Genomic DNA, 13,879 nt, shown 5'->3' with positions numbered 1-13,879 from the left:
AGTAGTAAAATCAGTAGTAGTAGTAGTAGTATAGTAAGGGGACCTGACTTTTCATTTTGATAGCTTGTCAGAACCAGTGTCTACATAAAATATACATAACTTAAGATATGCTTTCAGTTTAGGTACAGATTTAAGCAAAAATAATTATCTTTAATTGTGAGGATTCAGAGACTTTTTTTTTAAAGAATCAAAGAATTGATACAGACCAATAGTGCAAGAGTTTTCACTACATATTGGGCAACTAAATTACCTGTATTGATGACACCTGGATTATATTTTAGCCATGTTGGAATTACCAGGCCACTAAATGTTGAAAACCCCAGGATAAACAGGTTTCTGGATGAATTTAAATCCACATGCTAAAAAAAAACCCAAATAATATCATGAGTGTCTTTAAAAATATTTCAGCAAATAAATATAGAAATAGACATTGAGGAAGCCTACTGTTAATACGTTTTAGTTTGCTCTCTGACTAGCCACACCAGAGACTGTGAATATCTTTCTTTCTTTTATTCTGCAGCTTGATTCTAATCTGTTGCCCAGATGTTGTCATGAGATGGGATTGACTGGATGTTAATTTTATTGTGAGTTATCATTCTATGGCTAGTGATGCTTATCATATTGTTTACACTTCTGGTTTACTGCGTTCCTATGCCTTTTCCTTCCAACAGTATATAGCTCCAAGTTTACCAACCTTGTTAAATGTAACTTTATTCTTCCGGTTTTTACTATTATTTACTATTTTTACTGTTTTTTGTTACTATTACCCTGTTCGATGTAAACCGATCTGATATGGTCTTTCAGCCATGAAGATCGGTATAGAAAAGCGTTAAATAAATAAATAAATATTATTTTATGTGGTTTTATTATTTATTTATTTATTTATTTAAAATTTTTATATACCGGCATTCATGTTGCAAACACATCATGCCGGTTTACATATAACAGGGGTGTACAGTAAACAATTCAATAACCTATTTGTGTAGAAGGAAGCAGTTACAAATAACAAGGTAATAGAACTGGGAGGAGAGAAGAAAAGAAAGAGAATAACATTAGGTATAGGTATTTACATTAGTAATAACATTTTTACATGTGGAAGTGGTAGAATCTGGCTGAATAGAATTAATCGGTGTCCGGGAAAGCTTTTTTAAACAGCCAGGTCTTAAGTCTCTTCCTGAAGGTTGGGAGGCTGGGCTCCTGTCTAAGGTCCGGTGGGATGGAGTTCCATAGAAGGGGGCCGGCTGTTGAAAAGGCCCGATCTCTCAAGGTAATGTGTTTGGTAGTTTTGGCTGGGGGCACTTGAAGAGATCCTCTGAGTGTGTCTCTTGTTGGTCTGGAGGAGTTATAAATTTGGAATGGGACTTGTAAGTCGAGTGGGGTGTGTTGATGGATGGTTTTGTATATTATGGAAAGAGATTTGTAGAGGATTCTGTTTATTATGTTTATTTACCTATGTTAGGGCCTCATTTTCTAAAGTATTGCAGGCCTGCGATACTTTAGAAGATGAGGGGCGGGGGGCTGAAACGGGGGGCGGGCCTGCTCTAGCCGGCAGCGATCGCACCGTTGCGGTGCAATCGCTGCCGGTTTCGCACCCAATAGCGCCACCATAGGAGGTGTAGCTATTGGGAGCAAAATAGGCAGTGAAAAGGCACTTACCTTTTCGCTGTGTGCGCCGTTGTCACAGAGTCAGCCCCGGTGACACCCCGACTCCTCCTCTTCCGGGGCCGACTCCGCCCCCATTTTGGTATCGCACGCGAAAAAGGACGTTTCGCGTGCAAAACGTTCCTTACCGCGTGCGATACGCTTGGAAAATGAGGCCCTTAGTGATGCTTATTTTATGTCATTTTATTATGTCTATTTACCTGTGTTTTTTTGTGTTTATTTTGTTGTGGGCCACTCCAGATAGGGGCAGCATATAAATAAATTATAACCATAACCATAAATTCAGGAAAACTACAAGTAATAGTTACTGAAAAAGAATTGCTGACAACATTGGGGTCCTTTCTGACTGTTTCTGACTGTTTCTGCAGACTATGTGCAGACTATGTCTGGGCACTGCTGCATGTGCTGTGGCTGTGCTGTGGCTGTTTTGCTGGCCTGACAGTGAGGGAGAAAAGCTGCAATGAATGAGTACTTTGGCCAAGGGGGTAGAGGAAAGAGGGCAGGATAGAAGGGACTATCTTGGAGCCAGCTCAGCCCCCCCCCCCCCCCCCAGCATGGGAGGAGTAAAACAAGCACTCAAGAAAGGATGAAGTAGCCTCTGGGAGAAGAGGGCAGGAAGGAGAGCACTCAGGAAGAGTCCACGGGGAAGGTGCTATGGGTGGGGTAAAGCAGTTCAGGAAGGAAGGTACTTGGGAACAGGCAATGGGGAAAACAGCACTCTGCAGGGAATGGAGGGAGAGTATTTGGGAAGTTGCCATGGAGGAAGGAGAACAAATGGGAAGACCCCCTCAAGAAGGGGCTATGGGAGGTACCACTTAGAAAGAGGCTGGTGGGGAGGACGCAGAGTGGACAGAGAAAGATGGAAGGCAGTCAAGAGGAGATCAAGGATGAAGGAGTGAAGGCATTCAGAAATAAGCCATGGGGGAGCTCAAGAGGGAGAGAGCCAGGATGGAAAACACTTGGGAAAGAGTCATTGGAGAAGGGCAGAAGGGAGAGATGACCACCAGGGATCATGAGGAAGTTGGGGATAGATGGCTGCCAAGGATCAAGGAAGGGGATGGGAAGGACAGACAACTACCAGTGATCATTTTGAAATCACTGCATGTAATGTCTGTAGGTACTAAAGTACTTGCAGTACCACTGGATAATCCATGAGGATTATCCATGAAGATTTGCTTGCAAGCCTGTGGGTACAAAGTGCAAAGTTGACTGCTAAGTGGAAGGCTGAAAGGAAGAAAAACTGGTAAAGGAAGCAGGAGAGTAGTTGACTGGGGGAGAAGTTAGTGAGAAGTGGCTTATAAGAATGAAAGAGACTGGTGGGGTGGGCATAGGAAGAGAGACTGGTTGGGAAGGGAACTGAGGGAAAAAAATGACTGGTAGGGAGTGGCTGGATGTGGAACTAAGGGAGAGAGAGTAGTGGAGAAGAGCTCAAGAAAGAGAGACTGTGGGGAGAGGCTGGAGAGAGAAACTGGTGTGGTGGGAGCTGGAGGAGAGACTAGTAAGTATGTGCTGGTATATGAGAGAGGCTGGCGGAGAGGGTCTGGGGGTTGAGATACTGGAGGGTTGGGGCTGGGAAGGAGTGGGGAGGGACTGACTTGTGGAGAGGGTTTGGGAGAAGAAACTGGTGATCAGATAGAAACCTGTGGGGAGAGGCTGATGGAGAGGACTGGTGATGAGGGGATAGGGTGTGAGAGAAAAATAGAAATTGGTGCGGAGTGACTGGTAGAGGGAAATGAAACAGGTAGGGACAGGATGGGGGTCCCTAAAACTTTTGGATGTTGAAAAGGGGGTCCCTGCATCCAAAATATTTGGGAATCCCAGGTTTAGATATTATGTAGGAGCAGTCCCCAATTAAGGATGTCATAAAGGCCAATCTTGGGGTTACCTTTGGTCTTCTCCTGGCCAGGGATAGGACATTGAGTCTTTTGTTTCCTTCACAAATATGCTGAATTTCTTGACCACAGAATGCATTGCTCTGGAGACATCCAGGAAAATGCACAAGGAGCAGGACATTTTTGCACCTTTGCTTGTGGTCTGAGATATTTATTAAATTTCCTGGAAAATGTTTGGTTAACTTTAAGGAGAACAAATTGCCTGCTGTACCCTTTTTGATCCTTCACAGCTGGAGGCTTCTCTTTGTGTAGTTTCTGAGTTTGAGGGTATATAATTCTCTTGTTTTTCCTTTTCATATATTTGTGGAGCAATCTATATGTTTCTAATAGGATCTTATCATATTTTCTTTCTGTTTTTGAAGTTTTGATCATGGAATTATTATAAATGCTTATTAAATAATACTAGAGAATAGCAAATCAATTCGCCACGAGTAATCTTCACTGTAGACACAACAGCTATCACTGCCATTACAAATTACCATGCAGACGATCAGCCCACTGACTAATATGACTTTCAGGATGTCAATCAAAGTAGTTAATAATGTTTACAGGATATTTAAAAAAGACAAAGACCTAAAAGGGTTGTGGAGTTTGGGAATGAAGAATATATATAACTTTAAGTGTTTAATCAAAATTATTTTAGTTAGGGCGATATCGTGCAAGTAATAGCTATACATATATTTTGTCTGGAATATCTCTTGTATGGTAACATAACACGAGTGATACCATATATGTATATTTATCATGTATCAATGGATGAAACTTTATCATGCTCAAAGCTGTAGGCAAAGTCAAATGTTACATCTCCTGTCATTGAGTCTCACAGTTGATAACAGCAGAAAAAGGGACCAATTTGTCCACCCTGTCTGCTTGGTTGTTCCTGTCTACCCTGCTCTAGTTAAGGATATTTCCCAGCTGTCAACTATACAACTATACAAGCTTTTCCACCTTCAGAATATCATGCCTTATCCAAGTCATCTTTTTTTTGTCCTCTCTTTCGTCCTCTACCGTTCTGAGAAGAGGAGCGTACAAGTTGCCATACTTTAAACTAACCCCCAGGACCCTCCGCCAGATCTTTTACCCAATCACTCAATCCAACTACATAAATAATAGTGTAAACTCCACCCCCCCCCCTGGTTTGTGGTCCCTAATGCAGATATCACATAGTCCCATGGCCAAACTCACTGTCCTAGATCTCTCACCCTTTGCACTAATTTCTGCAGCAGTCAGCCACTGGAATGCTGACGGCAGGGAGAAGGACAAGCCTCCAGGGCCCTAAGCTCTTGGGGGTGGGTACCCTGTGCAGTTTCTTGCCTCCTACAGCCACTCTCTCAATAGTACTCACTTGCATAGGTCTCAGCAGGCTGGATAGTGGTTTAGGAAGAACAGGCAGAAACATGGAGGGGTGTTCAACAATAAATTTTAAGGTGAATTTTCAAAGAGTTGCTCGCGTACAAATTAGCAGATGTGTATGCAAATAGAAAATATTCACACAAATGCTATTTTATAAACCTCAAACATACACGTGCAAGTAATGGTGCATGAATAAATTTGCTCGTATAAAAAAGGGGCAGGCCAGGGCATTCTGGTATGGAGCCAACATTTACACAAATAAGTTGCTATTTTATAACCTGCCAAAGGAGCACATGCATGTCTGTTACCTGCGCATATTTATACTTGCTAATTATCTGGTGAAAGTGAGAATAAAATTTTTTATTGGCAAATACTGACTGTGTGAGGGGTCAGAGTAACCAGGAGGGTCTTCATGACCTAGTGATAGACTGGGCAAACTGGTGGAGTAATTGGTAAAACTGGCAATTTGTTTCACATGTGCATGTTACAAAATGCTTAGGAAAATGTGAGAGTTAATTTTCCACATGTAAATGATTAAAATTAGAAGCATAAATACTCGCATATAGGAGATTTGTGCCACATATCTAGATAGTTTTTTATTTCTCCAGGTAAGTGGTGGCTTTGCTGCCACTTAGCTAGATAAGTCTCAAAAATTGCTACTTATCTGGCTAAGTAATACAGCCAGATATGTGTTAAAATGCTACTTATCTGGCTATGTTGAAAATGCATACCATGTATCTCTTATATACGTGAGCATGTTATTGGGTATATATAATATAGTGTATTTTATATAGTGTGCACACAAAATACATGTGATTGCGCATGCACGCCTATCTACATGCATTCATTGGAGCACTAACACATGTATTAAAGTTATCCTCCCTCTGTAACTTAAAAAATAGAATCCAGGCCAAAATAGTAAAAATTACGAGGATACATAGCACAATGAAAACTCCAAGTGCTACAAACTCTTTCTCCATCTTCTGAGTCAATGTCCAAAGTCTCTTCCCAGTGATAGGAAAGAAAAAACTCTCTTCTTCAAGTAAGCAGGGAAATGGGAGTGTAAAACTATCTCCCTCAGGCAAAACACAACTTTTCCAAAAATCACTTCTTACACTTGGGACACTACTGACCTCACTTTTACTGGGCATAGGGTAAAGCAATATGCAGGCAACTGCAGATTCTGTTTACCTGGGGACAGAACACAGAAGCCGAGTCCCACTGCCCTCAGGGGTTAAAAGCCCTCCCAAAATGAGAACAGGTCAAAACAGAACCCACTCTCTTAAAGACAACAACAGAAATCTTCTCTTCTGAACTCTTGGTGCCAAGACAGTACCCTCCAGGTCAGTGAAGACTCTGGCAGGGCTACTGTCCTCACTTATCCCAATGGTGCAGGCTGGAGGGTCTACGGGAATCCATCCACCAGGAGCAACTCTCCTTCTTCTCCCATATGAAATCTACATCCCAACACGCTGCTCATGCTCAGGCAAGGGGTTTTATCACCTAAGCAGGACCAATCTCAGCTCCCTTTGCGAGAAAAAGAAAATCTTAGGAATGGTTTCCAAAGATGATAAGTTCTTGGAGAAGTCCATTAACTGCTATTAATCAAGTTTACTTAGGGAAGAGCCACTGCTATTAATTGCATCAGTAGCATGGGACCTGCTTGGTGTTTGGGTAATTGCCAGGTTCTTGTGGCCTGGTTTGGCCTCTGTTGGAAACAGGATGCTGGGCTTGATGGACCCTTGGTCTGACCCAGCATGGCAATTTCTTATGTTCTTAGATCTCCAGTGTTAACCAGAGGAAATTTAGTATGGAAAAACAAAGTATCCCTTACAATAGGAATATACTAAATGGGTGGTTATCGTAGCTCCCATAACAATGACTACATAGATACTGAGAATTTCCTTCATAAATTTTATTTCTATATTCAAAAATTTCTGTCTTAGATTACATAGCTGTTTTCAAGTCAATATGAATAAAACCTGGCTGCATTTACCTGAAGGTTGGAGATGCCAACTGCAGCTATCATTCCAAACATTACCATGAACATTCCTCCAATAACTGGTTCTGGAATAGTAATAAAGGCGGCGCCAAATTTTCCGAAGAGACCCAGGACAATTAAAAGAAAGCCCGCAGTCTGTAGCACCAAACGACTCCCGACCTTGCAAAAGAAGATAATATATATTTTCAGTCCTTATCACTGTTTCCAGGAATTCTGATGGCAACAGAATATGCACGGTGATGAAAACACCCAGGGCTTGATTTAATGATGCTTTTTTCCCATTCTGTATCAACTGGAAAGGAAAGTTTAGTAAATCAGGCCCCTCAGTTATTTTAACTTCCATTACACTTAATTCATTTTAACAGCACAATTAAAAGTGTTGACAGGTGAACTTTGCTAACAGAAAGGTGAATTTTAAAAGCCTGGCACGTGCCAAAAACAGGAGATGGGCGCACAAGTTGGGCTCGCGAGCGCCTACCAAATTTTAAAAGCTGCCCAGATGTGCGTCTATCTCCCGCTGCACGCACATCTCACTTGATTTCAGAAAGGGGCATCGTGGGTGGGGTCTGGGTGGAGTGTGGGCATTTCAGGGAGTAGGCAAGAGATGTGAACATAAATACTTATGCACCCTGGCAGGCACCCAGGTCAATTGCTGCGTAACTTTACTTCTGCTATGGAGGAGGTATGACAAAAAATGAAAGAATTTAGCCATTTCTGTCACGTTGAAAGGGTCTGCAGTAATTGGGGGGAGTGCAGGCTATCAAACCAGGGGGGGGGGGGGGGGGGGGGTTAGAGAACCTAGCTCTTAACTGGATGAACTGGTGGACGAACTGATGCAACTGGCAATGGCATGGACACATGGCCATTATAAAATATCTTGAGTAGAATCAGGATTTTGCATATCCACTTAAAATTGCGTGCACCTCCAGGCTATTTTATAACATGTGCACAAACATTATAGAATAGGCATGGATCTGGGCGTTTGCCAACACACACTCACCAAAGTGCGCCTGCGTGACGCTTAAAAAGTTACCATCATAACCTTTTGGTGAATAAATCAAATGCAAGTACAACTCCCCAGACCTGGGAAGTAACTATATAATCCTATCCTTTGGTCTCCCTGTTGTATGAATCAAGAAAGCATATTCCTGACACAGATTTCTAGGGAGTCAATATTCTATGTGAAGTATATGCTAGAGAAAGGCCAGATACTGTTTTGTTTTTTTTGTGAAGTTAGGTTTAAAACAACCAACAGGAAGCAAATGGGAGGAAAAATATCTTAGGGTCAAAGGTATTGAGATGCAAGAAGGGCTGAACAATTTTGATCTACAATGGTAAACTCTGTCCATAATCCATAGATTTACCAGTAGGCAGGGTAGAGTGGATTGTGCTCGCAGACTACAATAATAAGGACCTACGAATTCCAGGAATAAATGATGTTCTCCACTCATATCCAAGTCTTTGTCATTTATTGGCCAATTTCTTAGGTTCTTATTATTGCAAACTGTTATATAAGATCTTAGCACATGTTCGAGCTAAGATTATATTAAGAGAACTGCTCTGGCTTCTAGTTGGCTAATGAGTTAAATTTTAGATCCTTCACTTTGTATATATTATTTCTCCTTTCTCGCCCCCGGCCCGTTCAACTTCCCTCTCCTTGCCTGCTCCACTCTCCCTGCTCCCTGTTTATTGTAATTTCCCTTCTTGAGTTAATTGTAAACTGGCGTGATGTGTGCTACGAATGTCGGTATATTAAAAAATAAATACATAAAAATAAATAAAATCATAAATAAATATGCTGGAAGGAGTCTGGTCCATTTTACTGTCAGGCCCTTTTGAAACCCCTCCTGCCCCCAAATATTTGCTGGGGCTGGAGCCCTCCCAGCCCACATTTACTGTTGCATTTAGCAGTCAGCGAGCCTTCCCTGTGGACCGCTGCACTTAGCACTTGGGCTGAGCCTCACCAGCTGCTCCCTGACATCGCCGCACCCCTCCTTCCTCCTGCGCATCGGGGGTGCCACTCCACAGCATGACGGGATACAGTCACCATGGTTGGATGCCGTCGACGTCTTCCTCGGGTCTACCTAAGGCATGCAATCACCCACTTCACCGCATTTAAAGGTCCCATGGTGGGAAAAGACCAGCACGCCCCTTGATGACCTCACAGGCAAGGTCCTATAAAGGCTACTCCTGTTCACCTCAGCAACAGGTCTCCCTACTGCCTGAGTAATGTGAGTTGCCTCAGCATCCCTGTTCTTGCATTCTTCAGTTCCATTGTCTTCTGTTCCAGTGTCTTCAGTATCTTCGTCCTTCAGTTCTTGTGCTCCCCACCCTGTTTGTCAATCAGCGTGGTCAGCCTTCAGTCCTTCACTTCTTCAGTTCTTCAATGTGTATCACCTTCTGTGTTGCTTCTTGTCTTCCTGCCGTGCTTCTCCATCCCGCCTTCCCCACAGACAGACATCCGGTATTGACCTTGGCCTGACTTCTGCATTTCCTTGAACACCGCATGCTTCTGACCATTGCCTGACTTCTAGAACTCCTTAAATGCTGCCTGCCTCTGACCACTGCCTGACATTTGGCCCTCCTTGAATATCGCCTGCCATCGACCTTCGCCTGTTTCCAGATTCACTCTGCAAACTCGATGGATCTTCTGACCATCAGCAGAGACCACCACCTAAGACATGCCAGCTAGAGATGTGCATTCATTCAAAACAAAAGTGCATAAAGTGACGAATAAGGCTAATTTGTTTTATTCAGGTGCCCCAAATCGAATCAGGGGCCCCCAAATGAAACAAACCACATTTGTTTACTTTGTTTTAAACTAATTCATAGGTCCTAGGTCTAGGCCTAAAGCCCAGGCCTCACCTAGGATATAGGCTGAGTCTCAAAGCAGGGGCCACAGCCTATGCCTGAGCATGATGTTGGGGGCTCGGCAGAGGCACAGGCCAACAAAAAAGCCTCAGCCAAAACCCCCAAAAATAAAAAAAAAAAGCAATACTTACTTACCAGATCTGTGGGGGTAATCTGACGAAGGCCAGGTCCTGACGAGGCCTTGGCCTAGGACAGGGTCTGGATCCAGGCTCGACTCGAGACCCGACCCAACCCAAAGGCTGGGTCCCGATGACCCAGGCCCAAATCCAAAACCCACTCCAGAGGCTGGGTTCTGATGCCTGATCCTTGGCCTAAACTGGAGCCCAAGCCCAGGCTCGATGCCATGACCTGACCTACGGGCTGAGTAAACTCTGGCTCTACCCCAAAGCTCAAAAAAAGAATAAGACCCAAAAAGAGGAGCTCCCAGGCCTGGGCTTGACCCTGGGCCAAGGCCCAGGAATCAAGTCCCGGCTCCTAGCCAAGGCCCCAGCATTGGGCCTAGGTCTCAGCATCAGGACTCAGCCTCCGGGGCGGGTCATGGTGTTGGGCCTGGATTTGGGCTCCAGCCTAGGCCAAGGCCTAGCATCAGGAACCAGCCTCCAGGCAGTTTGCGGTATTGGGCCTGGTTCCGGGCCAAGGCTCCAGCATTGGCCCGCAGCCTCTGGGTCGGGTTACAGCATCAAACCTGGGTCTGCACCAAGATCCCAAGCTCTGGGTCGGGTCATGGCATTGGTTCTGGGTTCAGGCCAAGAATCCAGTGTCTGGACTTGGCCTCCAGGCCAGGCCATGGCATCAGCCCTGGGGTCCAGGCTCTGGCCTAAGCCAAGTCTGCAGCAACCTACCGCAGCCTCGACTTATGCAAGTCTGAGGTTTCAGCCTAGTCCTAGCCAGTGGATCTCCACTGGACCGCATACGTGGGGGCTGGGAGACATCCTGGCTCCCTGCATTGTCTGGAAGGGTGGGAGGGAGGCCTAGCTTTCTTTTTTTTTGTCCATTTTGGGGGTTTTTTATTTCATTGTTTGATTCATTTTTTTCACAGGAATGAAATTTGTGGGGAGAAAACCTCCCAAAAATGAAGAGAAAATGAAATAGATTTTTTTTTTCCCCTGCACATTCCTACTGCCAGCCCTGGTACCCAAAGGCTCAACCCGCGGGGAACATGTGCTAGAATAGGCGAAGCTTCCTCGGACTGCCTGCCGACGGTGGGGACCTTCATGGCTCCTCCCTGCAGTTTGCGCTAACTCCACCTTGGCCCAAGGATCCAACTTCCAACACAAACCCTCTCCTGAAGGGGGCCAGCTGAGATGAAAGGTGTGAAAGAGCGATGCCCATTTGCTCTTGCCTGAATGTGAAGTCCTTTAAAAATGGCCTAAGACTACCACCAACGTGACATCCCTGGCCATGGTAAATTTATCAGGGATAAGGGGTGGTCAAAGGGGTCCTGGGAGGCCCCAGTTAGGCTTGGCACAGCCCAGCTAGAAAGCCCAGACCTCACAGCTTTCTGAGAGGCAGTTTGGGGAGTTGGAGGGCCTGCGTTTTCATTTGTTTTGGGTATGTTTTGCTTTGTTTTTTTTGTGTTAATATTTATTTGGTTTGGGAAATAAGCATTAAATAAATGGAAAAACAAAAAAAAAACATCCCCAGAAATGAAAAAATGAGCTGACATAAAATTCTTATGCCAAGACATCCTTAATGATCATGAATTGCAGTTCATCAGCCCACTCCTTTCTCTCTCTGTCCCTATCTTCATTGGAAAGCATTGAGTTCTTTATTTACAAAATATCTTATAAACAACAATGATCAGGAATGGGTGTTTATTACCAAGGAGAGCAAATAAGAGGGATCCATCTTTACCGTGGAAGAGCAGAAAGAGGCGTTGTGTTAAAGTCGGTTCTTTCCATGGGCTGAATGTTTCTGCAGTGACGATCGTGGCATGAAATGACTTCTGCTCCAGATATGCCATTTAGTTGGGGGCACCCAACTGAATTCAAGCACAAATCAAGAATTCGTTTTTCCTTGCATAGATCAATAAACATGTGTGTCTAACAATAACAAGATTAAGATGAACACGAAGGAAAAGCATTCTTCATTCTTAAGCAGGTATGTGGCTAAAACATTGGAGACATTGTTCAAGGACATCTTTGTCAAAATATTACCTCTGTAATACTGCCAAGGACAATGAGAACCTGAACTTTCTGCCAGTAGGCTCTGGCTTAGAAACTTGGACCTTCCTTAAAGGGCACTCTAACCTATGGCGATACTACTACCACCACAGCCATTCTCCCTTTGTGAGTTTTGCAGTTTAATTAAAGCTGAACATTAGTTATTTTGAGGTAAACTCTTGCCAAATTAACTTGTTCTTCTGTCAGCAAAAAGTAGACAATGCTTATAGAAGCACAGCTCATAAGTAAAAGTTGGCTTCAGGCAATGACACTTTTTTTTTTATTTACAATTTACATAGCCCTCGTCGGTGCATCAGGACCTTCAAATTTGTACTAATGCATTGTACAGTGAGTACCTCAGTCCCAAATGGTTTTCTTTGTTTAAATGTGAATAGTCTTGTAATTTGCAAAAAAATACGACGGCATTCTCATAAAACCGAAGCAAATGAAAGCATGCTTCAACCGGTCTGAGTGGTGTGCCCGTATATTTTTAATTATGAAAAAATTATCAAGATGTAAAATGCTAAGTCAAGTTCACAATAAAGATCCTCCTGAGAGCCACCTTACTTTTCAAATAATTTTTCAAAGACGTTCTGAGTGTAAAACTAGCATGTACATGGATAACTAGCATGCGCGCGAGTATATGCTGCTTTATAAATGCTGAGAACATTACTATTCACACATTTTTTTATTTCACATGTAAATTTTACCAGAGGAGAAAAGAGGTGGGCTGGGGCACTGAGGGGGGTAGAGCTCAGAATTATGATAATAAATAGATATGTATATATAACTGAACTTATTTGTATACTTTTACACCCGCTAATTGACTAGCGCAAGTGAAATCAGACCTGGTCTGTTGTCTGCAGTTTTTGGGTGGGAGATCGGGGACAACTGATGGGGGTTCAGAGTGAAGTGCTAGAAGGTCTAGGAGAACTGGAGGACTAGGGGAACTGGCAGAGGCACTGGCAAACTGGTGATTTCAAGTCCATGCACAACTATTTTCAAAACAGCATACGCATATAGGGGTAAATTTTTAAAGGGCCGCACGGGTGTCCATGTGCGCGCTGTTCCCGGTGCGCACACAAGGACACGCAGATTTTATAACATGCATGCGGAGATGCGCGCATGTTATAAAATCCAATACCTGCATGCACATGCGTGCCCGATTTTATATCGGCTCGCGCACGTGCATGCGGGTTCCGACTCGCATGAGCAGGGGTGATTTTATTAAAAACATGCAATGACGTGATTGGGTCTTTCCCAGTTCGCTTGCCCCTAACTAACCTTCCTCCCTTTTTCCTTCTCCTCCCTGACCCTTAAACCCGACCTACCTACCCTAATATTTTTTTTCTTTTACAACTTACCTGCTCCTCCGATCAGAAGTAAGTTGTGCGCACCGGCCGGCTGCCGGCGTGCACTTCACCAGGACAGCACAAAGATGGCGATGTCCCAGCCGGCCCACGCTCCACCTCCGCCCAGACCCCACCCCTGCCCGCCCCTTTTGATTTGAGCCGGCTTTCGACGCATGCACAGAGATAACACGCGTAGCCAGGGCCCTTTAAAAATTCCTGCAGCATGCGCACGGTCCGGCCACGCGCGTATCTCCATGTTTTTACGCGTGCCAGTGTTTTAAGATTTAGCCGATAGTTTATTAAATATCTGTCTCTGCATATAAATCATGATTATTATGCATATGTTTAATTTTTTTGTGTTACATTTTTTGAAATGTAAAGAAAGTATGCATTTTCTTGCATTGGAAATATTTACTCATACTGAAACATATGTTTGAACTTATGGAGCAGACATATGTGGTATTTTATAAGATATGCTGCTCCCACTGCACATTATATAAAATACTTGTATTAATTTCTGCCCCTTACACATGTAAATGCTGTACCGCACATAGGTTTGAAAGTTAAAGCCAACTCCTAAACTTC

The 13,879-nt window shown here is 43.7% G+C and overlaps 1 protein-coding gene across 2 annotated transcripts in view; it reads right to left on the bottom strand.

Moving 5' to 3' along the window:
• The window catches only part of LOC115091371 (solute carrier family 23 member 1-like), a 184,475-nt gene that overhangs the window by 59,703 nt on the left and 110,893 nt on the right, over window positions 1-13,879 (bottom strand). For both annotated transcript variants that reach the window (XM_029601648.1, XM_029601647.1), the window contains 2 exons: window positions 6,904-7,068; window positions 251-359 (listed from right to left, as the gene is read on the bottom strand). In XM_029601648.1, coding sequence (XP_029457508.1) covers window positions 251-359; window positions 6,904-7,068 — 274 coding nt within the window. The remainder of the gene's footprint in view (window positions 1-250; window positions 360-6,903; window positions 7,069-13,879) is intronic.

The sequence above is a fragment of the Rhinatrema bivittatum genome, chromosome 4, assembly GCF_901001135.1.
Source record: "Rhinatrema bivittatum chromosome 4, aRhiBiv1.1, whole genome shotgun sequence".
NCBI classification, from domain to species: domain Eukaryota; kingdom Metazoa; phylum Chordata; class Amphibia; order Gymnophiona; family Rhinatrematidae; genus Rhinatrema; species Rhinatrema bivittatum.
This window is presented reverse-complemented; position numbering and strand designations above follow the sequence as displayed.